The 27,431-nt window shown below is 45.1% G+C and overlaps 1 protein-coding gene across 1 annotated transcript in view; it reads left to right on the top strand.

Moving 5' to 3' along the window:
* Nucleotides 1-27,431, top strand: part of RB1 (RB transcriptional corepressor 1) — a 1,127,005-nt gene that overhangs the window by 353,664 nt on the left and 745,910 nt on the right. Inside the window, exon 13 of the mRNA XM_078657333.1 lies at nt 19,801-19,917. Coding sequence (XP_078513459.1) covers nt 19,801-19,917 — 117 coding nt within the window. The remainder of the gene's footprint in view (nt 1-19,800; nt 19,918-27,431) is intronic.

The following is a 27,431-nucleotide window of genomic DNA, read 5'->3' on the forward strand; positions in this document are numbered from 1 at the left end:
CTGCCTGCGTGCCTCAAGTCAGTTGCAGCCACAGCACTAGCTATCAGACAAAGTGATTCCATAGTTTTAGGACATACCTTGACAGTACAAGTCCCACACTCCGTGGAAGTTCTTTTAAACCGAACACAAACACAACACTTGACAATTGCACGTTAACAGGTTATGAATTGACACTGTTCCAACCACACATAGATATTAGGCGCTGCAACGTTCTGAACCCTGCTACACTGTTACCATCAGTTAATTCAAATCTAGCCACACACGACTGTGTGGAAGTAGTCAACATTACGACAAAGCCAAGACAAGACCTGACAGACATTCCGTTACCAGATCCTGACCTGACACTTTATGTGGATGGTTCATGTATGAGAACTAGTACAGGAGAACTAGTCGCCGCGTATGCAGTGACTACTGATACTGAAGTTATTAAGACACACCGCATTGATACCCTGTCCGCTCAAGCAGCAGAGCTAGTTGCTCTGACACAAGCCTGTATACACGCCAAGAACCTGAAAGTTAATGTTTACACAGATTCACGTTACGCATTTGGAGTTGTACACGACTTTGGAGTGCTCTGGCAGGAGAGAGGTTTCATGACTTCTCATGGAACCAAGATTCAGCATGGTCTCCTTATCCAAGCTCTGTTAGATGCAATACACTTACCGACATCTATTGCTATCATGAAATGCAAAGCACATACGAAAGTTACTGACATTATTTCTCAAGGTAATGATCTAGCAGATCGCACAGCCAAGCTTACAGCACAGACTCTAGACATTCCAGTTAACATGACACACACTCCAGATCCGATTACATGTATGACAGTTAAGGACCCTACCCAAGATGTCATAGATATCCAGTTACATGCTACTCCCGATGAAATCAAGAAATGGTCTGAACAAGGAGGGGTCCAGACAGATCAAGGATGGTTAACAAAGGGTAGAGCCACATGGTTTCTCCCCGACTCTATGGTTCAAGTCATTATTAATACCGCACATAGTCCAGCACATTTAGGAGAAAAAGCAATGTTAGACAGTATCCAGAACATTTGGTTCAACAAGCATTTACGAGCTGCAGCTAAGCAGAAAGTCCGTACCTGTATGATATGTTGTCAGTTTAATCCAGGTAAAAGTGTCCCGGTGGAACAAGGGGGATTCCAGCCTCCTGACCACCCTTTTGAGGTCCTCCAGATGGATTATATTCAGATGGAGCGATGTCGAGGTTTCAAGTATGTCCTTGTAGTTGTATGCGCTTTGTCCAGATGGACAGAAGCATATCCAGTCCCAGATTACACAGCCGCGACCACTGCCAAGCAGTTGGTTCGTGAGTTTTTCCCTCGATATGGACTCCCTAGAGTCGTATATTCTGATAACGGTCAGCCATTCTCATCTGAACTGATGAAGCACGTTTCCCTGTTGTTGGGGTACCAGTGGAAGTTTCATTGTGTACGCCATCCTGAAGCAGCCGGTCTAGTCGAGAGACATAATCAGACTCTGAAAATTCGAATTGCCAAAATATGTAAAGATAAGGGTGTGGACTGGCTAGTAGCTCTGCCAGTTGCTTTGTTTTATATGCGCATGGTCGCACATTCCAGATCAGGTCTGTCCCCGTATGAGGTCGTTTTCGGCCGCCCCCCTAACATGTGGGGTACTCCTAGACCCCGAAGTATTACTGATGTTTCATGTAATATGCTGACAGATTACCTAGCTTCCTTGATGTCTGCCCTCAACTCATGTCGTTCACAGGTTGCCGCCGCATTTCCAGACAATACCGAGGTGGCACCGCATGAAATCGTTCCAGGTTCGATGGTGCTCGTCCGGAACTTTGACAGATCAAGTCCGCTGGAGCCACGTTGGAAGGAGCCCCGTCAGGTCCTCCTCACCACCCGTACAGCTGTGAAATTGGAAGGACGCCGCGGCTGGGTGCACCTTTCGCACGTCAAGAAATTCTACGGATTAAAGCCGGTCTTTAAAAACATTTCCCAGGATATCAAGACTTGTCAAAACATTGTTCCTAAGGACTGTCCCGCAAATGACATTGACACAACCCCTCCCCTGTTAGAGAAAACTCCGCAGCAGGAGTATAAGCAAAAACTCCGGTCTAGTAAAATAAGTCAGTCAGTTTGATTGTCTAAGTCCTCCCCTAGGTGAAACGGTTAGACTGTTTCTGACATGTATAAAATAGACCCCCATAGTGAGAGAGTTAGTCAAAACTCAAACCGATGTATCGTTTTTCTAAGTTTCATATTATTTCTCAGCATAATGATTTCCTGCACTAGTTACGCATTTTTCCTGTGTTTTCCAGTTCCTCATGTAAATAAGCCTTCTAATGTTACAGTAGAACACACGTTTAGTGATCTGCCTCCTCACGAATATTCATACCGCCTCGCTATGCGCAATAACTCATTTATCCGCATGTTACATTATTCACACCAGACCAGAAATGCCACTAATTGTTGGGTGTGTGGTCGACTCCCCCCTTTCCAGACGTCAAAGGGAGTTCTGCCACTCTTTCCTTATCCTTTTTCACATAATGGTTCATGTGGAGCATGGTCCACGTTAACGTCATTCTCAACAGATATGTCTTTTCTTAACAGTACATGTTTCCCAGACAAGCAAGGTTTCCCCCACAGAACAGGTTTAGATCTAGAAAATGAAGTGTATAATTTAGGTAACTATTCTTCGAATTTCATGGTCCTGAATGTTCAGTCTGATACTACTCCAGACTCACCTGCTATTTCAGTATTACCAGTCAAAGGCGAATTATGTGTCCGAAATAATGGTTCTGTACACGTAGGACATAGTGATTGTACTACTATTATCAAGTATAGTGACAGTGGGAAATCTATTTTCAAAGCTTCACGTCATTCTTATTTTGTTTGTGGTCAAACTGCATATGTTCGTCTGCCCCTCGATTGGGAGGGAACCTGTTACATTGCCTTCCTACTGCCACCTGTTTTCCTAGCCCCACCTGACTACCATAGGAATTCCTTCCTAGTACATACTAGACACAAGAGAAACCTCCCGATTGTCGATTATACTGAAACTGCTGCAGAGCAATTCATTGATATTGATAAAGGTGTGTTCCCTTATTTAGGTACAGTTGTAAACAGTAAGCTAATACGTAGGTTAACAAGAACCCTTGAAGCAGTAGTAGATGAGACTGCCTCCGCTCTAGGTAACTTAACCGAAGAGCAATCCTTTATGAGAATTGTCGTGCTCCAGAATCGTCTCGTCCTTGACGTCATACTGGCCGATAGGGGCGGGGCCTGTAGAGTCATCGGATCCAGTTGTTGCATTTTTATTCCAAATAACGCGCCGTCTGTTTATTCAGCTATAACCAGACTTCATAAAATTGCCCATCTATTACACCAAGATCCAGGCACCTGGACATGGTCCGGTTGGTTCTGGAATATAATTTCCGTCTGGGGATGGAAAGTCCTGTCCTTTCTAGGTATCGCAGTAGCGATCATATTCAGCTGCTGCCTCTGTATACAATGTGGCCCTGCGATTTGCGGCATGTGTGCTACCTCTTGTATTCCTAGTCCCAAGCCCCGTTCTAAATCCCGTTCCAAGACAATTCGAGATGAACAAATGGTACTGTATGAAATGATAGATGGTATCATGAATATTGATGTTTCCTGATGGAAACGTAGTGACAAGGAGGGAATGTGGAAAAGTAAATTTTGTCATGTTCTGTGTCCCTACGTGTCATCCATCATATGTTATGTGTGCATGACCAATATGCATATGTTATTCCCCATGTCCGATTAATGACGCAATTACAGTTGTGTCCACCTCTAGTATGCTAGTTTCCAGTCCTCGTGAATACTACGAATATCAGGCCTATGTAAAGCTATGTTGCCACGTTTCTCAGTGTGCACGTTATTTCATTATAAAGTCCCCGTTTCCAGGCCTCAACAGGGCCCGGACATCAGATTCAGCTCCTGTCTCCTGAAGCCTCGCTAAGGAGCGATACAGCCCCCACCTGTATCCTCGACCTTTCACTTACTTCCTGCCTCGCAGTGCCCGGTGCAGCTTGGCTCTGCCTCTGAGTCTGCCAAGACTATGTTATGATTCCAGCTATCAGTTTAGTCCTCCTTCTCTGCATTCCTAAGCTACTGAACTGCATCAATAGTTTCCGTCATTGTCTAGCCTATGCGGCTCCATATTAAGAGAAATACTGTATTTAATGGTCATTTAATATTCTTCATCACGCACTATATGTAGAATAAATGCATGCTCTAGTCTTAGAGTCAATTAGCTTTTCCCCTCATGACTTCTAGTTTATATCAACATGTTCCCTAAACATCAGATACTAGATAGGGTTTAGGTACATGTCGCTCCGACCCTCCAGACTTTAGTCTCTGCTCCTAGCACAGAGTTCATAGCCCCCAGCTTCTCCTCGTAACACGTCATTGCCAGTTTGCGCGCACCATTAGGTTAGAGGTCCCGGCTCCTTAGGTAGCCCCCTCCTATGTTTCCGCCCATTCATGACATATTCTGTTACGTTTGCATCACATGTCTGAGTTACACCTTCTTTTTACCCTTATCTTTCGCGACTGCTACGCGTCACACCTTCTGCTCCACCCACTGCTACGCCTACTACAATGTAATGCTATGTGTTTGCGTTATGTATATATGCTCATGTATTGTTATTAAAAGCTAGCGCGCTCATCCCAGACCCAGCCCCAGCAGCTGCTGGGCCCTGTCATCCTATTCCTATGCAGGTTGTCCTGTTCCTGTCCTTATGCTGTATTAAACCTGCAAAACTCCTACTACCTCGAATCTTGACTCTTATTTATTGAGCTATCTGTTATGATATATGTCTAGTCAAAAATAGGGTATTATTTATTTATTTACCACAATTTTTTATTTTTCTATCTTCCATTTCTCATTGTTTTCTGTCTCTAGCCATGATTATTGTCTTCACAATATGAATACTAAAGGAGACCACATAAATAGAAAAATTACTTTCTTTATATGAATAAAGGGAGAGGAGTTGGCCTAACGGCTAGGGCGGTCGACCTCGAACCTGGGGAACTGGGTTCGAGTCTCGGCAATGATGCTGAACATCCTGTGATTCTGGGCAAATCACTTAATCTCCCTGTGCCTAACAAAAATGAATATGTCCTCATGTAATGCAACTGGTGCTATGTAAAGCGCTCTGATACCCGATTCGGGTCAAGTTCGCGCTATATAAAACTCTGTTAAAAAGAAGAAAAAAATGGAGATCTGATGTTAAAGCAAGTACATTTTCTATCTCCTCCTATACATCCCATCCCCATTTTAGTTGTGGTTAATAGAACAGAGAAACTTTGTTAATCTTACCTCCCAGAAATACACACGAAAGTTGATTTGCCTTAACTTTCCTCCTACTACCACAGTTCTGTAATAAAAACAAAGTGGAGAAGAAAAAGAACTTTCCTCCTACTTCATGTACTGTGATTATAGTGAGCAAGATGGAAAAGTATTTTACTTCCTCGCCACAAAGAGAGTTCAGGACTAAAAGTAGGGTGTACCAAAAAGATTTACACTTAAGAGTGAGAGTTTCCAGATTAACTTGTTTAGAAGCTCTCGAGCTAAAATATGATTTTTCATGTCCATCCATGTAGTGCTTGTGCTCACATGAGGCAGCAGAGTTCTTTTGTGATGCTCTGTTGAACCCTTAAAGCTAGTAAAATACCCTACATGTTGTTGGCCTATCTTTCATCTCCATTACTCAGTTTTATTCTTTATTGTTGCAGTTCCTAAATAATATAAATGCTGAGTGGGCAGGGCATCATGGAGTGAAATAGTTCATCCTCCCGCTTTCACTTTAGCAGGAAAATGTAGCTCTGTATAATAGATATGTTTATTATATGACACAAAGTGTGTGATAGTATTTTGGTCTTATATTGATCCAAATTTGCAAAGACCAATTTCTTTTTTTTGTCAAAATGAAAATTTTGGAATCAAATTGGCAACAATGCACAACCATTGTACTGTTGCCTTTTCCTCAACCATTATCGTGCATCTGCCTACTCTCTTCCAACTTCTTGCAGTCAAAATCCGACGATAAATGTCTAGCGTGGCTCAAGGACTAATAAAAAAAATCATTGAACCAGTTTGCAAAGCACTGCACAGTTTCTTGTATGACTCAAATCATACATTCTTTTAAGAAGGCTATCCTGGTAACTATAAATGCCTAATTTCTACTCTGAATCTTACTCTGCACACTTGAATGTTTCATCATTACATCAGCCTTTCGGCGAACCAAGCATTCTGTCCGGCTGATCTCCAGTTTATTCTAGGAACAGGAATGGAAAAGGAGGCAGTAGGGCAACTTACAAAGCACCTGGAAATAAACCATCTTTTGCACAGCCATCAATCAACTGGGTGCCTACAAAAAGTTACACCACAATATATTACCATAAGAAACCTGTGCTCAATAAAATAAATGTCATGACCCAATGTACCTTCAGATGAATGACACTGGGAGGAAGGTCACTGCAAGTCCATGGCCCTAGCTTGTGGAACACTCTGTCTACACGACAGAGGGCAGAGCCAAATTACTTGCACTTCACAAAAGGCCTGAAAACGATATTGTTGTGAAACGCCTGTAACTGAACTCCACACAAATGAAGGCAGCAATTGAAGAAAATCGAAATGCGGTTTCCAAGGACCGATTTTACGCTATCCTATCCATCACAAATAACAGACTCTCACACCTGCAGCGCGGAGACCAAGTAACAAGACAGTGTAAAGTGCTGCACAATACTTCACTTTAAATAAAAAAACGAATTATGCCAGAGCTGTGGTCTTGTAACATGATATACTACATGGCTAAATGGCAAATGACTTTGAAATATCCCCAGAATTCAGAATTAATCTATTACATCATAAAACCCTGTTAGCAAGCATATTGTTATATTGCTTGATAAAGTGAGCATTTTTCTTACAGTAAAAGTAAACCTGTTTATTGAAAGCATCAAATAGAATATTAATAATAGTAATCAGTTCGGAATATAAAAATAAAAACAAATTTGCTTTTATGCGGTTAGCTCAGGGCTTGAGCGTCTTGTGAGGAGTCGCATAGAAGCCAACAAATGGAGCAACAAATCTCCACAATCTTATGTCCCCAGTAGAATAGCAGAGGGAGGTACTGTCTGGTGCTTGTACAATTTGATGCTAAGGTTGCTGATTTTATGGGGAAGCAATGAATGAGAGCCCATCTCACTGAGCCAAAAGGCATTATCCCACAATCTGTCCTGGCCGCAGATCTGCAGCTGTGTCTTTCTGCCTTTTATCTTCAACCCATTGCTACTTACTCAAATCTGGATAGCAGAAAGAATAGACTCTAGTGTGAGGATTCTCAGGTAGTGGGTGTTAAAAGCGCAGGACATGCAAAGTGTGGTCGACATTGGAAATGGATTTCATCCAATAGGATTTAATGAAGCTTCCAGTGGTTTAATGAGTTGTTAAGTAAGATGGAAGATGAGATCAGTAGGAGCCTACTGGAACTCTGCAAGAGATTGAATATTTGTGAAGCAACACAGCAAAGGTTTTAATCCCATTGATGCCAAACAGTGGATGAGAATAAAATGAGCCTCTGTATCAAAGGCTAGTGAAGGATCTAGAAGAATAAGGTCAGGATGATGACAGCATATAAACTTAACTTGAATATTTCGATGATTATGACTAGATTGATTTCAGTCTCCATCCATGGACAGAAGTCCAGTTGTAAGGCATGAAAGATGTCTGACGTTTCTAGGAGGCTGGAGAGCCAACATGTCTGAATAGCCAAATTGGTTGATAATTAGCCTCAACATTCACATTAAACTTGTTAAGAAAGAGCTTAATAATCCCTTCTTTCAGCACTGGGGATGCAAAACAGAAGTTCAGCGAGGTATGCTTGGTGGTAACCCCTGCAGAGGCAAGCCAGGTCGGCATAAATACTAGGCAGATGTATATGTGTGGGATTTCTAACGTAGCAAAAGTCAGTGGAGCACTATACTTGGTCAAAGGCAAGCTTCAGGTCGCTGAGTAATAGACGAGAAAGCGAAGTTGTGAATGGCTATTGCATTGTGATGTGATGTTTTTAAAGAGTGAGTCTTATTTCTTGTTCTTTGCTAATAATTCTAATTCTTTCTTGGTTTAGTTGAGCATCAGATCGGCGCTGGACATCCAGGTCTGAATGATGTGCAAGCAGTGTTTGAGGCATTGGATGCCTAAAGCAGAGGAGACTTTCAAGTGTAGTTGTGTATCATTGGCATATTGGTGAATCTTGATGCTGTTATCTGCGGGTAGATCACCAAGCAGCTCCGTGTAAAAGTTGAAGATGACAAGAGACAGTATAGAGCACTTGAGGACTCCACATGTGATAGGGATCATGTGTGACCCGGAGGTGCCCATGTGAACAAAGTGGTCAGTTTGAAAGTTAGGAGAACCAGTGAAGTACATTGCCAGAGAATCCCATTTGTGTCTAAATGTGGCGATGATGGTTGGATGATCAACTTTTTCGAAGATAGCCGAGAGCTCCAGTAATATCAGGAGTGCTCTTCATCTGTGGTCATGAGGGCATCATCTCCAATGAGTAAGGTGGCGGTCTCGGTGCTACAATGTGATCTGAAGCCAGACTGATAGTCACACAGGAGATGGTTAGCACTTAAGTGATCTAGGGGTTGAACAAAGACTGTGTTTTCAACGATCTTGCTGATGAATGGCAGGTTAGTGATGGACCGACAGATGGACAGGTCATCATGGGTTGGTGTAGGTTTCTTTAGGAGTGGGAGGATATTTGGCCAGTCTTGAGAGCTTCAGGGAAAATGCCTTGAATGAGGAAGGCATGGACAATGCAAAGTAGGGGTGAGAGCATCCCCAGAGAAAGCTTTGATTAAGGATGATCGTAAGACATCATCTTCATAAAAAGTGTCTTTAAGGGACTTGAATATGTCAGCCAGATCTGAGAGAGATAGGGCTTCGAAGGCTGATCATTGTGTAATTCTGTGGGTTGGTATGAGAGATGATGCGGGCTTGGTATTGTGTATGTGCTTTTGGATCTATATAATTTCACTGAAGAAAAGGTTGATGGTATCGTACTTTTGTATGGAGTGAGGAATACATGGGTCTGGTGGGGTGGGTAGATAAAGTGCTTAATTGTCTTGAACAGTGTTCTGCTTCTGTTTGTGACTTTATTGATGGTATAGTACTTTTCTTTGGCCAATGTAATGAGCTCTCCATGTGTTGTGTTGAGGGCCTTCAGTATCAAGAGGTCCTCTAGAGTTGTTTTGATTTAATTTTTTTGTGGTCTGTTAATGAATTGTTTGTCTGCAAGGTCTTTAATAGCAGGGTGCAAAGGTCTTTGGCTTGCGCATGGGTGTTGCATTAGAGGCGAGGACATCTATATAATTTTCCAATTTTCTTTTTAAAGTTGTTTAGAATGGTGTTGACATTTGATATGGAGTTGATGGTGTGAGAGAGGAGTTTAAGCATTAGGTTATCTATGGAGAAGTATTTTAAGGATCCGAAAGGTTTAGTCTTCTCTTTTGCATGGACCTTGGTTTGTTGGTAATATGATAAGCAGAGAGACAAGCATTTGCAATGCAATAGGTCTCGCATTAAGAAAGTTTGAGCTATTGTTATTGTAAATTAAAATTTTTGTATTTATGTGTTGGTTTTGAAAATAGCGAAATTAATAGCTTTGTCATTTACAATGCCAATAGTTATAACTTTCGCAAATGTGACACCTATAGCATTTGTAATGCAATATGTGTTGTATTTACGTGACTTAGATGTATTGATATTACAAATAGCAATGGCTTTTAATTTTTTTAATAATGAATACTTAAATAAAAGTTATTGTAATTTATAACTGCAATAGCTTAAACTTTTGTAAATAACTTTTGTGAAGATTATGTTCATTGTATTTTATTGTGACGAAAATCCAAGAACCGAAGTGAAATATTAACATCATTTTGTGACATTTGTAATAAAGCTTGAAACATTGAGAGAACATATTTGAACCAGTTGTTGTTGAATGGTTGCACACATTGATGAGGTGGTGGCGCTGAGTGATGTTGTGGTGGCGACGAGTGATGCGGTGGCATTCAGTGATGCTGTGGTAGCGCATAGTGATGTTTTGGTGCCCCTGAGTGATGCTGTGGTGGTCCTGAGTGATGCTGTGGTGATGCGATAGATAGATAGATAGTGAGTGCGATGGATAGATAGTGAGTGCGATGGATAGATAGAGTGAGTGCGATGGATAGATAGAGTGAGTGCGATGGATAGATAGAGTGAGTGCGATAGATAGAGTGAGTGCGATAGATAGAGTGAGTGCGATAGATAGAGTGAGTGCGATAGATAGAGTGAGTGCGATGGATAGATAGAGTGCGATGGATAGATAGAGTGAGTGCGATGGATAGATAGAGTGAGTGCGATGGATAGAGTGATTGCGATGGAGAGATAGAGTGAGTGCGAGGGATAGAGTGAGTGCGAGGGATAGAGTGAGTGCGAGGGATAGAGTGAGTGCGATAGATAGAGTGAGTGCGATGGATAGAGTGAGTGCGATGGATAGAGTGAGTGCGATGGATAGATAGAGTGAGTGCGATGGATAGATAGAGTGAGTGCGATGGATAGATAGAGTGAGTGCGATGGATAGATAGAGTGAGTGCGATGGATAGATAGAGTGAGTGCGATGGATAGATAGAGTGAGTGCGATGGAGAGATAGAGTGAGTGCGAGGGATAGAGTGAGTGCGAGGGATAGAGTGAGTGCGAGGGATAGAGTGAGTGCGAGGGATAGAGTGAGTGCGAGAGATAGAGAGTGCGAGAGATAGAGAGTGCGAGAGATAGAGAGTGCGAGAGATAGTGAGTGCGAGAGATAGAGAGTGCGAGAGATAGAGAGTGCGAGAGATAGAGAGTGCGAGAGATAGAGAGTGCGAGAGATAGAGAGTGCGAGAGATAGAGAGTGCGAGAGATAGAGAGTGCGAGAGATAGAGAGTGCGAGAGATAGAGAGTGCGAGAGATAGAGAGTGCGAGAGATAGAGAGTGCGAGAGATAGAGAGTGCGAGAGATAGAGAGTGCGAGAGATAGAGAGTGCGAGAGATAGAGAGTGCGAGAGATAGAGAGTGCGAGGGAGTGCGAGCGATGGAGTGCGAGCGATGGAGTGCGAGCGATGGAGTGCGAGCGATGGAGTGCGAGCGATGGAGTGCGAGCGATGGAGTGCGAGCGATGGAGTGCGAGCGATGGAGTGCGAGCGATGGAGTGCGAGCGATGGAGTGCGAGCGATGGAGTGCGTGCGATGGAGTGCGTGCGATGGAGTGCGTGCGATGGAGTGCGTGCGATGGAGTGCGTGCGATGGAGTGCGTGCGATGGAGTGCGTGCGATGGAGTGCGTGCGATGGAGTGCGTGCGATGGAGTGCGTGCGATGGAGTGCGTGCGATGGAGTGCGTGCGATGGAGTGCGTGCGATGGATAGATAGAGTGAGTGCGATGGAGAGATAGAGTGAGTGCGATGGAGAGATAGAGTGAGGGCGATGGAGAGATAGAGTGAGGGCGATCAAAAGCTAGATAGATAGAGTGAGGGCGATCAAAAGCTAGATAGATAGAGTGAGGGCGATCAAAAGCTAGATAGATAGAGTGAGGGCGATCAAAAGCTAGATAGATAGAGTGAGGGCGATCAAAAGCTAGATAGATAGAGTGAGGGCGATCAAAAGCTAGATAGATAGAGTGAGGGCGATCAAAAGCTAGATAGATAGAGTGAGGGCGATCAAAAGCTAGATAGATAGAGTGAGGGCGATCGATAGATAGAGTGAGGGCGATCGATAGATAGAGTGAGGGCGATCGATAGATAGAGTGAGGGCGATCGATAGATAGAGTGAGGGCGATAGAGTGAGGGCGATAGAGTGAGGGCGATAGAGTGAGGGCGATAGAGTGAGGGCGATAGAGTGAGGGCGATAGAGTGAGGGCGAGAGATAGATGGAGTGAGTGCGAGAGATAGATGGAGTGAGTGCGATCAAAAGCTAGATAGATAGAGTGAGGGCGATCAAAAGCTAGATAGATAGAGTGAGGGCGATCAAAAGCTAGATAGAGTGAGGGCGATCAAAAGCTAGATAGAGTGAGGGCGATCAAAAGCTAGATAGAGTGAGGGCGATCGATAGAATGAGACCAAGGGATAAAGAAGAAAATGAAATGACACGGTGAACGAAGGAGAGAGGGGAGCATGTAAACGGGTCTAAAGGGACGTTAGTAAGAGAGACAGAGAACAACAGAAGTGAGTGGAAGGCAGAATGTTGAGAGGAGGAGAGAAAATAGAGAAATATGAGGTGTTAGTGGGAGAAGAAGCGAGGGGACAGCAAGGCAGAAAGAAGGAAAGAGGAATTAAAAAAATGGAGCACAAGGAGGCTGGAGAGAAATTGTAAAAGGGAATGAAAAGACATAAGAATAACAAGCTGCAAGTTTCCAAACATTAGAAAGAACACAAAGCAACCAGTCCATTTTGTTTAACAGTGGTAGTTGCGCTGGACAATTTTTTAACTGCGTGTACTTGAAGGTTTGCGCTTATAAATTGGCTTGACCTAAAAAGAGGAGGAGGATGTAAAAACGTGGAGAGCGAGGAAGAAGTGGAGGTAAATGAGGAATAGGAGGAGAAGGGGAAGCAAAGAGACATGATGAAGATATGTAGAAAGATGGAGCAATACAAGTGATAGTTGAGAAATCAGGGCAGTGAGATGAAGGGGAGAAGGGAGATTAGTGCAGAGATTATTGTTAAACTGTGACATGGAGGCAAAAGCAGTTAATAAAAAGAGAGCGCATTACAGGCCACAAAACAGCTTTAAATTACTCTGCGTATTGCTAGGCGCGAGCAGGCAGGAGAGGTGTGTAGGGAACGAGAAGGGGTGGCCGGGGTGTGAGGGAGAGGGCAGGTGAAGGAGCGGGGGAGAGAGGAAGGGAAATGTATTGGTACGGAGGAGGGGGAGAATGGAGGCGGGGAAGAGAAGTCCGAGAAGAGAGGAAGTGGGGAGAGAAGGTCACAAAATGAAGGTGCACAAAAGGCTGCGACTGTGTAACCCCACCCCCCTCGCCGTTGTCCCCAGCAGCACTGAATCAAAGGCATTAGGGTAAATAACAAAGGCGGCGGGCCAGCGCTAAACTGCCAGGCTGCGCGCTCCCTGGGGCAGCTGAATAAAGCAATTAGCAGCTCCCCTGGAAGCCACGCGGCTGATCATTGTCACGTGCACGCCTCAATATCGTTATCCGGTCAGAATGTCGGCAATGATGATGCTGATGTACATTGTGTGAGTACAGCCTATAAGGCGTTAACGTTTCATTTCATTTTAACCTCATGCCATACTTGAAAGACGCAACTGTACTTTTGCTTAGGAAGTTTCAGTGAGATTTCCCAAAAAAACCTTATTTCATCAACTGGAATATATGAAGATTATAGCCAGGCCGTCTTTGTAACTATATCACTGAGCCACTAGGTGTCAGTAGCGCTACAGTTATCTTTACCAAACAGCGTGCAAATCTCTCCCGCAACTGCCAAAACACAGAGTGAAGAACCCAAAGTTGAAAATAAAACAAACTGGGCCATCATCGCTTAAAAAGAATGGGCGAGCTATCACAAAGTACAATGTTAACTTGCAGGAGATTGATAGTTTGGGAAGAGCGCCATAAAAATTAAGCATACTAGAAACGATTCAGAAGTACGCCTATTCATATTGCTCTTTCAAGAAACGAAAAGCCTGCGAAGTTTTTTGTTTTTTTCAGTTTTATATTGCGCAAACTCCTCCCGAAGATATGGAGGGATTTACATAAGCGCCAGTTGCGTTAGACAATTATACATTCATGTTTTGGTAGGCACGGAAAGTGATTTGCCCAGAATGACAGGATGTTGAGACGACGCCGAGACGCGAACCTGTTTCTCCACTTCCAAAGTCGGCAGATCTGACCGTTACGCCACATTAGAGTGCATGTCCGCATCTATTCCGAGAGGAAATGTGGCTTAATGCCAGACGGGTCACCCACAAGCAGTGGCACATTGTGTGCCTTAAGTATGATTTGGGAATGGCTGAATGGCAGGGGTATAAAAGGAGGCGAGAAAGGAGGAGAGAAGAAGGGAGGGGAGGCAAAGTGGCGGGAAGAAGAGAGAGGGCATGAAGGGATCGAAGGCAAGGGAAAGAAAGGGAAGATGGACGAGATTAAGAGGAGCCACAGATGGACTTTAGAACAAGGCAGCGCTGGGAGGGGGCTGGTTACGAAGGAAGGAGAAATGCGAGTCACGGCCTGGCGGCCGTGAAGTGTGAAGCAGTGGGCGGGGAAGTAGATCCCTTTGAAGCTCTCGGAGGCAGGAGCAAATGGTAAGGGGAGGAGAAATACTGCTGGAAGGCTCGGGCAAGCTCGTGCATCTACATGGGCTGGGGGGAGTAGAAATGCGAGTCAAGGCCTGCGGCCGTGAAAAGTGAAGTGAATAATTAGGGTAGGAGAACCGGCCGAGCGCACGCTGGGGAAGCCTGTGGGAGGGAGTCTGATGCCTTTCATGTGGGGAAAAGCGCGTGCTTGTGGTCACGTGATTCTCGTGAACTGTTGAAAATCCGCTTTTGAGAGCCTTGGGTTTAAGTCTTGGTTTAGCGGTGGTTTAGTGGCATTAGACTCGCATATTCATTCCTGCGGAATGGGATAGGCGAGACCTAATAAAAATGGCAAAGTGGTCAGTATTGTCCAAGAGTTTGGGCAGTTTGGGTTGGATTGTTGGAGATGTTGAAAAGTCAAGTTCTCGGATGAGGCCTTTAAAGTGTGTTGGTTGGAGCTCATTTGCAGCTTCCATAGTATATCAAATAAACATTTTATCAATTAAATATATTGTCATATATCCCGTGCAGGCCTATTGTCGTTTTCCCTATGTTAGCATGAGCACTTTGGATCCGGCCCTCCACTTTGCACACATTACTACATAAACATATTTTCTTTTGTGCCACATTGTACTTTCACACAGAACCTGCTGTTGTTTTTGTGTTCTGTTCTTTCCTGGCATTTAGTCTGAACACGGTAGACAAGGTCAAACAAGAGTTTCCCGTGTTATTTTGTTCTCGTCAGGTCCTAGCACCTAGACAAAACATGCAAATGCAGCTGTTGTTTGGGATCACCTACTTTTGCCATATAGGTATGCACATAAAGGCAACACAAACTTGGAGAGTGTTCTTTCTAGGGAAGAGATAGTGACAGCACCTGAGATGTAGAAGTTTCATCTGTGCATGCTAAGGTATGGGGTCTGCTGCCAACGCCCAGCGATATTCTGATATGTAATCATTTTGCTTCTGTAGAAGGGGAGGGGGTTAGGCTACTCTGTCTTAAATGATGATAACTCTTTTTATGATTTATGAACTACTTATAATGCTGACTGTGTTTGTGTTATACTCCATACTAGAGCCCAATAGTTTAAAATAAACATGTTAAACTTTTCTCGTGTCTCCATCAGATCTTTTTGTAGACTAGTATGAGTGTGAAAGAGAAAGGGTGTCTCCTGTAAACGCAATTCCTGAGAGGGTCAGGAGTGTTGTGTTCTGGGGTGTCTAATCACCTGTTCCTCTGTGAGTGAGTAGGAGGGCAAGTGAGACACTATAGCTAGTCGATCCCGAGCTCATGGGTACTAAGTGGTAGGACGACTCAGTCCCTGCCTACAAAGGTTCTATGATACCAAGCATAGTTCTGTGACTACACAGAATCCCTGCAACAGTACATCATTTTATTTGTAAATAAATTTTCATGTCGGTTTACGTGAAAATGTTAAAAGTATTTTTATGTAGAACACTCAGCATAGCAGGCACCTGGCCAAGGTTTGAATGTGTGACAATGCCTTCTTTTCTGAAAGTGAGTTGTCTAACTCTGGGAGTGATGAGCATTCTGGGCTTAAGATGGGCCCTAATAAAGAAAACGTTTATTTCCATCGGTGGCATGTCTAGAGGCCTTTGTAGATCAACTAGAAGAGTTTGCAAAGAGCAGCCAATGTAATGGTGATGTGAGTGTCTGTGACGTTTCGACCCAGGAAAGGACGGATGCTACGGACCGTGGGGCTCTTTAACGGTTTTTATTGACAGTTTGTAAGGTCAAGATAGTCGAACAACAAAGTAACAAGTGAGTCCCGTAACCGGTTTTACTCCGGATGCAGTGCGTCCTTCGCTTGGTGGTTCTGGAGCAGTCCTATGATCTCTTCTTCGCTCGTCTCTGGTCAGGAGGTACTCAGAAGAAAAAGGAAAAGAAAACAGCCTCGTTACTGGCTGATACGGGGAATTAGAAATGAGAGGGGGATAGGGAGTGAGGGCACACCAGGGTTCCGTCAACTTTGTGGAGAAGGTTCTTTCCTATAAGTGAGGTCGTGAACGTGACATGCCTGTGACCATCCTCACGCTAGTCTGTACCACCCCGTATCCCCAACAACCCTTGCAAACGCCCTCGTACCTTGTGAAGCCACACTTCTCCCCTGGAAGTGTGGCAGGGCGGCGCGTGGTCTCGTTGGCCTCCTGGCTTGTCGAGTCGAGACACCGGCCGCCTGGGGTCTTCGGTTCTCTCGTCTTCTTCAATGTCGGCGTGTTCCTCACTGCACAGCTGCTCTCCTCGAGGTCCCGCGCTGGCCGTCGCACAAGGAGTTTCCTTAAACGCCCCTGTGTCTGCCGATTGGCCCGGAGCTCCTGACGTATCCTGCTCTGATTGGTCGATGGTAGGGAAAGCCCGGGAACACCTCCCGGACGTCACGGGAGGCAGGGCCAGAGACGGCGTCCCGGAAGGCAGCGTAGGGAAACACCAGGAGACATCCAGAGGTTCCTGCGTACGGGGCGGAAACGGACAACCGTGAGTAGGTACACTCCGTCCGCTCATATCAGGGACCACGTCCTCGTGACAGTGTCCAAATTGGGCGATACAGTGTCCTTTCAGGATGTGAATAAAAGGATTTTAGTGGTGTACCTTTTAGCCATATCTCGTCTTTGACTCTTGTGATGTGTAAGGCCTACAGTCTGCCAACCTGGAGTTCCAAGAGGATAAAGAAGCAATGGGAACTGTGATCATTGCATTAGAAGGAAATGCTCTGGAATTACAACTCATCCTGATAGTGGTTAAAAAAAGACGAGATGCAATATTGGATGGATGAAAATCCTGCTGTTACCGACTACAGTAGGTAGACCTATCCAAGGCAAAAACAGTAACAGCGCATCAAAGGAAACTGATGACTATGCACATAGATCCAGTTGTATGGCTCCTAGCTATGCTGAAAGTGTCACACAAGGTTTTGTGCATGTCTTAACTTATGTGTATTGGTAGAAGTATTCCTGAACTTGATGTAGAGTAGAGGTGAGGCCAATCTTCAGGGGCGATTGTGGGTACTGTGATGGACCTATATTGAAGCCTAATGATGATTTGTGTTTCTCTCTTTCGTTGCACCCGTTTGCTTATCTGCCCCTCTTTCCCCTCCTTTTCAAGTCCATTTGGTTTGCAGGGAAGACTAGCTAAATTCCAAGTTTATATTCTTAGTTCCTTATGTATATTTGATGGTGCTGGTATCTATCTTTGGTGATATGTTGAGCTATTCTAATGAAAACCATTTAAACCCAAAACACATGTCAGTGTGAAGGTTTATCTGACTCTTTCTACTGCAGCAGGAACTTTGAGATTTATTCTGACAGAATGATACTTTAAAATTCAATTTTTAAGGGATTATTATAGTGATTTATTTTCCTGTAGTGTTTGGAAAACTAGGAACCTGAGCATGCCATCATATTAATTCACAGCTCATGCAAATCTTAATTTTCAGTTTTTTCATTTCTTCCTTTTTAGGTCTCGCCTGGCGACGCCGCGCGAAGCGCTGTCGCTAGTGATATCTATTGTTACTGACTTGCTTTGGAAGGGAGACAGGAGATGGGCACGCGCTGGGGCGACTGGGAGTTGTTAACACTCACGTACAGACACGCAATGTGCATATCTCCTGTCCCCCTTCCGTCCTCGCAAGCCTCATGCAATTTCAATGTGCTTGTTCTTTAAAGGGTAGTTCTTTTGTGCCATCATGCTCACTGTTGCCACTGATCCTCTGTACATTGGCGCTGCAGATCTGGACGATGCTGTTAAAATCCCGGGACTGGGAGCGCTGAGGGTCCATGTGCCCGTACATGGCGGTGGTAGTGTGTCTGCCGTTTCTCGCTGCTGTGAAGGCTTCCCAGGTGCTACCTCCTTCGATCCAATACGGCGATCAGACTTGCCCCGGTACTGCTCCCAAGCCCTCTCCGCTGCTCCTGTCTTCACCCTAGCAGTAGGTCCGCTATAGTCTGGTCTCTGAACCTGCCCCAGCTATCAGTTGCGTACCCAAACACCCATACCCCGCATGCACCACACGCAGAGCAAGGCACGCCTTACGGCAGGCGCACTCGATCCTTACGTGCTACGTCACAAGGGCTTGTTTTACAAGCATATGTCGACCTGCAATTTTAAATATGGCTTTTAAATGTTGAATCACTATTGCAAATGTTTACAAAAAATCACAGGATGGCCACTGCCCGACCTACTAGCTTTGCAAATGTGTGTTTCAAAAATGCTGTTACTTCTTCAGCAACTACAAATACATTTTCGACTCTTGCAACAGCCATATATCTCCCGTTCTTCCTCCAGAGGCCACTGGAACCTTCGGCAACCCCTAAAGCGCCAGAATATTTGTTTATTTTGAAGCCAGGTTTTGATCTTTTTCAAAAAATGGCTCCAAGTCTCTTCGGGGAGTCTGGCCGCATGATCACCAAGCGAAGCCTGCCTTCATGTCTAGTGGCAGCCAGGAGGCCCTATTGCGTGATGCCGCCACCTTCACGCACCGTACTGCCTGGCTGCGCGAGATCAAAGGCTTCTGAGGAAAGGCGGCCAAGACTGAGGCTTGAAGCGAAGCCGTGATCCTGAAAGCCGATCCTCCTGTGCTTGCCACTTCCTCGTTCTCTCTTCCCCAAGTGCTGCGACACAGTGTCTCCCTTCCGTTTGAGAGGCCCCATTATCTCCCTTCATGTCCTATAAACAGTATGGTCCCCCCCTTTTTCTGCCTCTATCCCCCCAATGTGTTTAGGAGTGCCACAGGGCACTGTTTTGAGCCCAACATTGTTCAACTTATATATGGCTCCCCTTGCACTACTGGCAGAGGAACACGGAGCTAAAGTTATATCCTATGCCGACGACACGCAGTTGTTCTTTACCTGCGAGAAGGATGATGCTCTGAGAGGAACTGAAATTAACAATTGCCTGACTAAGGTTTCCCCTGGCTTAGGCAAAATCAACTGCTATGCAACTCAGAAAAGTCGGAAATCAGTTTCTTCGGCCATAGTCCTGGTGAGGAATGGCGCCAAAGGTGGCCCCAGGAGATGTTCCCCCCGGCCAGCCCAATTACCACCGTAACAAGAATTTGCAATGCAATAGGTCTCGCATTTACACAAGATTGAGCTTTTGGCATTGTAAATGACAATGCTTTTTATTTATGTTTTGGTTTTTAAAACATAAATAATCCTCATTGTCATTTACAATGCCAAGAGCTTGAACTTGCGTAAATGCGAGACCTATTGCATTGCCAATGCTTGTTTAATGTTTCCTGACAGGATTTTTTCATTAATAATTTAAACGTGTTGTGCATGGTCATCCTGAATGCTTGTAAGGTGAGGCTTTCTTGCCGTCTAATGTAAATCAAATTGGAATTATTTTGCTTAAAACATTTGCATAATACTGTTATGATCAATTAAGTAGTATGATGTTCTTGAAGCATTACAAAAACCTGTATTTTGATCACGTCTATAATTTTTTTTTTTTAAAGAACTGTACCTCAGATCCCACAAATGCCATCCTGGAAAGAGTAAAAAATCTTGGGCAAATTTTTAAACAGAAGTTTGCTGAAGCAGTAGGTCCAGCATGTGCGGAAATTGGTTTTCAGGTAACTCATTGTATTTGTTTTTACTTTGTGGTTTCTTGAAATGCCTGCTTACTCAAAATGACCAAACAAACAAGACAGTTGAGTATCAGACACTATTTTACAGTTATTTAATAGTTGGTGGCTAACAATCCCGGCATGGTGACATTATTTTTAATAACTCTGTTTGTTGTATTTTCCATGACAGGTGTATGGTTATTTTTGTTTAAGACCTTTTAAAGTTATATAGGCTAATGCTCATATACAAAAAATGTGTAAGCTTGCATAGTGGTCAGTCACATTTATTATTCAACTGGGATGGCTAGTTTATGCACTAGACTTATGTAGGATGTAGATTTGCAATGTTATCTTGCCACCTGTTGAAACATTTTCTAATGCAGGTCGACAATATCCCACAGCTTGTCCTTAACATATACCTGCAGACTATAGAAATTTCTGATGTATCAGAAATACTACATGAACTACACACCGGTCCTTTATTATCCGTGGAGGGCAATATGTTTAGACTTTTCTACACAAAAAAACAAAAATATTTTAGTTGGCCATTCTCAAAGTTGTAATGAAACAGTAGTACATTAAATACATTAAGTAAGAACGGCGTTTAGAAGTGTAATGCTTTTCAGAACACAGTATATCTGCAAAAATTAATATCGAAAAGGTTGGATGGAGAAAATAGAAATTCAGCCTACATGATGAAAACATGTGGCAGAAATAATCTGCATCAAAGGAGCAATCTAATTAAATAATTAGGTAAAGCAACTACTTCAAAGTCTTCTTTGCTTTTAGCTATTAACAGTTTCAGAGCATAATAATACCACATATAATGTAATTCAAGGCATGTGCTCCAAACACTGCAGATTGTACACATTTTACAATTGTACAGATTGTGAAACATCTGAAGATTTTGTAAATGAACATATATCACTTAATGTGGTCTGAGTTACTATCTAGTGTCTCTTCTCATGAAATCCAAGAACGACATGCCTTATCAAATTTGTGTCCGCAGCCTGTAGGAAAGGAGGATCTGCCTTCATGGTTACCCCCACTTTTTGCTGGTGTCAAAATGACCCCAATCACTGGGCTTACTTCCTAAATTGACCATGGTGCGCACTTCTGTACATCCACAAGTGGCTTCTGGTGCACCCTTGTACGTCCCTAGTATATGGTACTAAGGCACCCAGGGTATAGGTACACCAGGGGTCATCCATGTGCTGCAGCATGTATTGTGCCACCCATGAGAGACCACTCAAACCGTGACTACTGGCCTGACATTGCAGCCTGTGTGAGCACGACAAATCTAAGTTTCTTTATATCTGAGGTCCCTACACTTAAAACCTGTAAGTCATACCTTTGGCAGGCCTTTCAGTCCTAAAGGCAGGGTGCCTGGTTATAGGTGTGAGTGGGCCCCCGCATGAGCAGGGCACCCATACAAACTCCAAAGTCTAGTATCCAGGCTTTGTAAGTGTGGTCAGCCATGTAAATGCATATAGTGGACATCAGTCATTATGAGATGTCTAACTATATAGAGGCTGCACCGAACCCGGTCATGTTGGTATCAAACATGTTAAATGTACCCCCCTATATTGCCGGTTACAGTCTTTCAAGGTCTGACAGCAAGCTAGTGCTGCGCTGACTGCAGACTCAATTCGGCCCTCCTGCTGCTGAGTCATGCTCGAGCAGGGATAGGTTGAACAAAAGGTTTCCTGTCCCAGGGAGGTGCGACCACCTCCCACACAAGACTTGGTGTATTGGGCTGGGGTGGTGGCGCTTGCCAGTGCCACCAGACTGCTTTAAAAGCCACATTTTGTGCTCTCCTTCCATACGCCAGTTTGAGCGAGTTCAGTGCCCCTTTGCTCCCGCTCTGGCATGAAACTGGACAATGGACTTGGGAGTATCCTCCCCTCTGTCCAGCCCCTCCTCTGGGAGGGACCCCAGAGCCGTTCCAACCCTTTCCCTAGAGTTCTTAAGGGCTTACCTGTGGGTGGCTTTTCAGATTCGTTGTGGGACAAGACTCAAGCCTGAAACCACGTCATTTTTCAACCGTCTGGACACTTGGACTTTGCTGGATTTTGCCTGGAACTAAGACTGCATCAAGGAAGACTTCTGCTGGTCTCGCTGTTTTGCAAGTTTGCTTCTGTGTTTGTGCTTCTTCCAGGATCTTCACCAGACCTATGGGCATCACGGACACCCAAAGTAATCTACCTTGGAGTGAAGAAGTCACTCCCTTGCGTCTGCAGGCACCACAGCAAAGCGGACCTGTCTGCTGCTCCGGACGGCCCACGACCTTCAAAAGGCTCTGCAACACAGGCGGTAGTTTAGCAACTCCCTCGAGGCCTGATCTGTCCTCTCTGCAACCTTGTCGGAACCGCTGGGACCAAACCCCTGTGCACCGCGTTGACTTTCCGTTGGCAGGGCTTGTTGGCCCTGCACTCCAGAGATCTTCAGGCTAAAAGAAGCTGCAGCCTCCAGCATCTCTTTCTGCCAAGTACAGCGTACCCGTCACATCCTCTGCACTATGGGTCTTCCTTCTTGGTGAACCGCTCGAGGTCCTCTTGCGACTCCTGTGCCTTCGACTTGTGGTGACAAATGCAAAAATAACAATTGATGGACAGAATGCAGAACAATGTCATACATTCACCCCAGTACAGAGATCTGGACCTAAATCCATCTTTTGTTGCTCACCATGCCATTCCAGTTTGGACACAGCCATATGCAAATCAGTCTTGACCCTGTGCCCATTGGGAACAGTCCAGCCCGAACTGCCAGGCCAGGTCCTCCCTGGACGGGAAACAAGCATCCTATGACCGGTTTCGGGCTCTCAGCCCTCATCAGCCAGGATAGCTTGACTCCAGTGTCATGGAGAGCACGGGACTCACTTCTGAGCATACCCGTCCCACTCGGGGTGACAAATACAAAAAGAACAATTGATGGACAGAAGGCAGAACAATGTCCTTGTGGGTCCTCTTGAACGTCTCCTTCTGCTCCAGTGTGCTCCCCTGCTTGCTCGGAGCCTGCTCTGACTCTCTTGCTTGTGGTGAGTCCCTTGGACCTTGCTGTTCCCAACGTTGCTCCTTCTTCTCGTTCCATGCCTGTTGCAGCTGCCAAGGCATGTTGGTGCTCTCGACGGACACGAACCCCTGGTTCTCGACTTACGATGTGGGACAGCTCGTGCAAGGCTCCTGGTCTTACTCAGCATCGCCTGGTCCCCACAGCTGTGGCCACAAGGACACCGTGGGCTCTTCTGAACCGTCCGTCATTGGTGGGCATTGCTCCTTCTTCTCTTTCCATGCCTTTTGTAACTGCCAAGGTATGTTGGTGCTCTCACTAGACACTGACCCCCTGGTTCTCGACAAACGACAGCTCATGCACAGGTCCCGGTCTTCCTCACCTTAGCCTGGTCCCGACAGCTGCAGCGACAAGGACACTGTCAACTCTTCTGAACCGTCTGTTATCGGTGGGCATTGCTCTCCTGTGCTTCCTGGTCACCCCTGAGTGGCATAGACTTGTCCCCTCTGCTTACAGGTTCTTCACTTCAAGAATCCACCCTTGGATTCCAGCGGACTCTTGCACAATCTTCTCCAGCAGCATCTTTCCTGAAGTCCTCCATTGTGGCCTAGGGCGGTTTCCGACGTCGCTTTGCTACACCAGGGAGGATACCTTCCCTGGTGTAGGTATCCTGGGGTATCCACGGGTGGGGTGACTCTCCAACCTTTCGTCTTCCACAGGGCTTCTTCAGGCTCCACTGGGAAGGGTCCTTCTTCAAAACTGCAACTGTAACTTTCCAATTGACTTCTGTTATACACATGGTTGTGTTTCCACCCTGCACATATTCTCCGTGGGTGTTCCTGGGAACTTACCTGGGTGGTTCCTTGTGTCCCCAGCGCCTCCGAGTTTCCTGGTAACGACTTCGGTCGCAGTTCTTATTCCACTCTTATAGTATATGGTTTTATCTCTCCCTGAAGACCACTATTGTGAGCTTACATACCTTATAGCAATTGAAGTATTATTGTATATTTGAGTTTATATCTCCTGGTTGTAGATATACCAAAGTGTTAATGAGTTTTGTGTAATAAATAGACATATCTTTATATATACACTGTGTGATTCTTTTTTATTCAACCTACTCTGCTTGATTAATCTGGTAAAACAAGCTGCTTAACACTCCTTCAAGATAAGCCTGAAGGCTGCCCTCACCAGTTAACACTTTGAGAACTTTCATAAGGTTATCAAAGACCACTAAAATCACCATAAGGGTCGCCTGGATTAGTGCAAGGTGCTTCACTTTAAAAAGTGTGCATCATATACTAAGCCAGCCTCCTACACAGCCCCTCCATTTATAAACCAACACTTCGGCCCTTGTACAGCAATTCATGCCCCACACTTATTCCTGTAGAGATGAAGGTTCCGTCTGCTGCCAGTTTCTGGCAATGTCCTGCTTGGCCACCAGAAAGCCCATACCAGCCACATTTTGTTGAACCCTTATCTCCAGCCAGCTCTCTGTTATGCCCATTAGGACTACCCTGGTATCCAGGGCCACTGGGAACTGCTGCGCCTCAGCCAGAGTGGCATAGACCCTCCATCAGTAACGCGCTATAACCGGACAGGACTAGATCATATGGTATAGAGATCCCTCTGTGTCATAACACATAAGGCACTCCCGACTGCGAGCCCTTCCCAGCCTGGTAGGGCAGTAATATATTTTATGGAAATAGTTGCATTGGATCAGTCACAGGTTTGAGGGGATAGTTTGCGTCCAGGTCGTCATCTGGGCCTTTTGCCATTCATCATCTCCCATCTCAGTGCTGGAAAAATCCGCTCGCATTTGCTAGCCAGATTTAATTAGGACGAGCTATTTTGGAGTAGGAAGACAAACTGACTTTTAACCTCTGTCTCTGAAAGCAGAGCAAATGTGACAAGATAGCAAGATTTAAAGGCATCTTTATGACTCACAGAGTGAATGAGAAATAAAAAATGCCTTTAAATCTTGTTAACTTGTCACATTTGCTCGGTTTTCAGAGACAGAGGTCAAGCGCATTTCAGTTAGGTCGAGTATATTTTTTAAGTTACTAGACCTGCAGGTCTAGTAAAAAGTTAATATTTTTCGAGCCCTGCATCTTCCTAACCTCCCACTGCCAAGCCTCTTGCAAGCCCTTGAGGGGATCAGGACCATTGAGCAGAAGGGCCGGTTTAATTTTGAGATTCCCCTCTTACCCACTGCCTCCGTGGTAAATTTGTCCTCCATGGGATTATATTCTGATACTTTATGTAAAGCATCTCCAGAGCGTGGCACAGCTGAAGGTACCTAAAAAATTGGGATTTGTGGAGTGCTAACTCCATTGAGAGATGATCAAAGGTATAGATGTGATCATGGCTCCACATATCACCCAGGTGGGAAACCATTTCCATACCCATATTGGCGTTTGTGCATTAGGCTTCCCAGACTATTTAATGTGGAAAGAAAGTCTAGTCACAAAAAGAGGGTGCTGGAGAAAACCCCCATTGAAGAGATCTAGTGCATGGTTCTTAGAGTATAGAGAGCTCCAGACACTAAGAGAAGTCCTGTCTGTCTCAAAACAGCCACTCCCCTATCGGTACCATTGGGGATGCCCAGTAATAAAGACAGAGATCTGGGAGTCCCAAGCCCCACATGAGAATTTCCAATGTCCATGGAGATCTTTGAAGAATGCAGGTGGGACAACAAATGGGTAGTTTTGTAGGGTGTATAAGAACCGAGGGAAAACCACCATTTTCTACAGTGCCACCCTACCCATTATGCCAAGTTGCAGGGATACCCAGAATTCCAGGTCTTTGAGTGTGGTGCAGGTTAGGTGGCATGTTTTTTTCCCAAGCAGTGCGCTGATCGCGTGAAATATGTATGCCCATGTATGAAAGATATCCTCTGACGTCTTTTATTGTGCATCTGATGCATGTTGAAAAGGCGTTGCAGGCAGATGTATGTATGTAGATTTACTCCAGCTCACCACTAGACAGGAGGCCTCGCCATAGACACAAAGCATTATCTGACAGGAGTGACAGTATGTCTTGTGGCTGTTGCATGTAAAGAAGCATATCTGATAGAGACATCTAGTCGTAGATTCCTTACCTTTGAATTTCTCCGGCGTGTGACTGTATCTGGAAGATTTGTCTTCGAGAAATACCCTTCCTTGACAGTAGGTGGCACCGGTTGGCTCCGCGTGACGTCGGCATCATCTCAACCTTTGTGATGTCCATGTCACTTATAAAGATGCCACCTCAGCACGTTGACATCAGTTCTTTTCTTTCCATGCCTGCCAGAACAGATCCGTGAAGATAGCTACCTTCTGTCACTTTTTGACAGTCTTTTTTCCATGTTTTGTCAGATGTTTTTTTGTGTAGCGGTTTTCCAACATGTCACAGAAGACTTCTGTATTCAAACCATGCAATGCCTGACTCCGCCATGTCAGTGATGGATCCGCAGCTGATTTGTCATTTGTGCCTGAAGCGTGACCACAACTCGAAGTTGTGCACCGACTGCCGGGCCATGGCTCCAACAGCTTTGAGGGAGCGGTCCCTAAAGCTGCTTGCTGCTAGGCGCTCGGCACTGCATCGTTCGCCCTGGAGGTCTCGTTTTTAGGTTTCGCCTGGCGTCGGAGCTCCTAGTTCCGCCCAGGAGAAATCTTATGTCCCTACAGTGTAGGGCTTAGTCCCGCCCTCTGTTCCATTGGCTAGCTCCATAAATGGAGGCTAGCCATTGGAACAGAGATCTGTCCGTCAATTGCGGAGCAGATTCGGGGGCGTTCCAGCCATTTTTACTCATCCTGCCCCTTCTGACAACGTCATGCGGCCGTGGGCGGGGTTTATTTTTTTTTTGTCCTCCATGTTTGTTTTGGCCATTTCGCGGCCGACCGCCGCCGGAGGAAGTACAGGTCCAGGTCTAGATACAATCAAAAATCCGATATTGTTTCCCCTTCTCATGCCGTCCCGCTGCTCGTGTTCCCGCCGCCCTCCCGCTGGCCGTTCCCCGCCCGCAGCTCTCCTTCCCCAGTTCCAAAGCCCAGAGCTCTGCCCGTAATCGCACCTCCTTAAAGGCCGGTAAAAAATGCAAATACCTGGTAAAGTCAATCAACCGCTTTTTATTACAGTCATATTGCGAGATACAAACACTGCCACTTACAATAATTTCAGATCAATGATAACAATCCAAAACACGGCACAGCTACGTTCACACTAAATTGTAAAAGAAGGATGTTGTCTTCTCATGCCGTCCCGCTGCTCGTGTTCCCGCCCCCCTCCCGCTGTCCGTTCCCCGCCCGCAGCTCTCCTTCCCCAGTTCCAAAGCCCAGAGCTCTGCCCGTAATCACATCTCCTTGCTTCATCCTCAGAGTAAAAAACCTTCGGACAGTTTTACAGCAAGCAACAAATGTTTTATGTCCTCTTTGAAGCCAAATCAACCGCTTTTTATTACAGTCATATTGCGAGATACAAACACTGCCACTTACAATAATTTCAGATCAATGATAACAATCCAAAACACGGCA

Source organism: Lissotriton helveticus, chromosome 8 (genome assembly GCF_964261635.1).
Source record: "Lissotriton helveticus chromosome 8, aLisHel1.1, whole genome shotgun sequence".
NCBI classification, from domain to species: domain Eukaryota; kingdom Metazoa; phylum Chordata; class Amphibia; order Caudata; family Salamandridae; genus Lissotriton; species Lissotriton helveticus.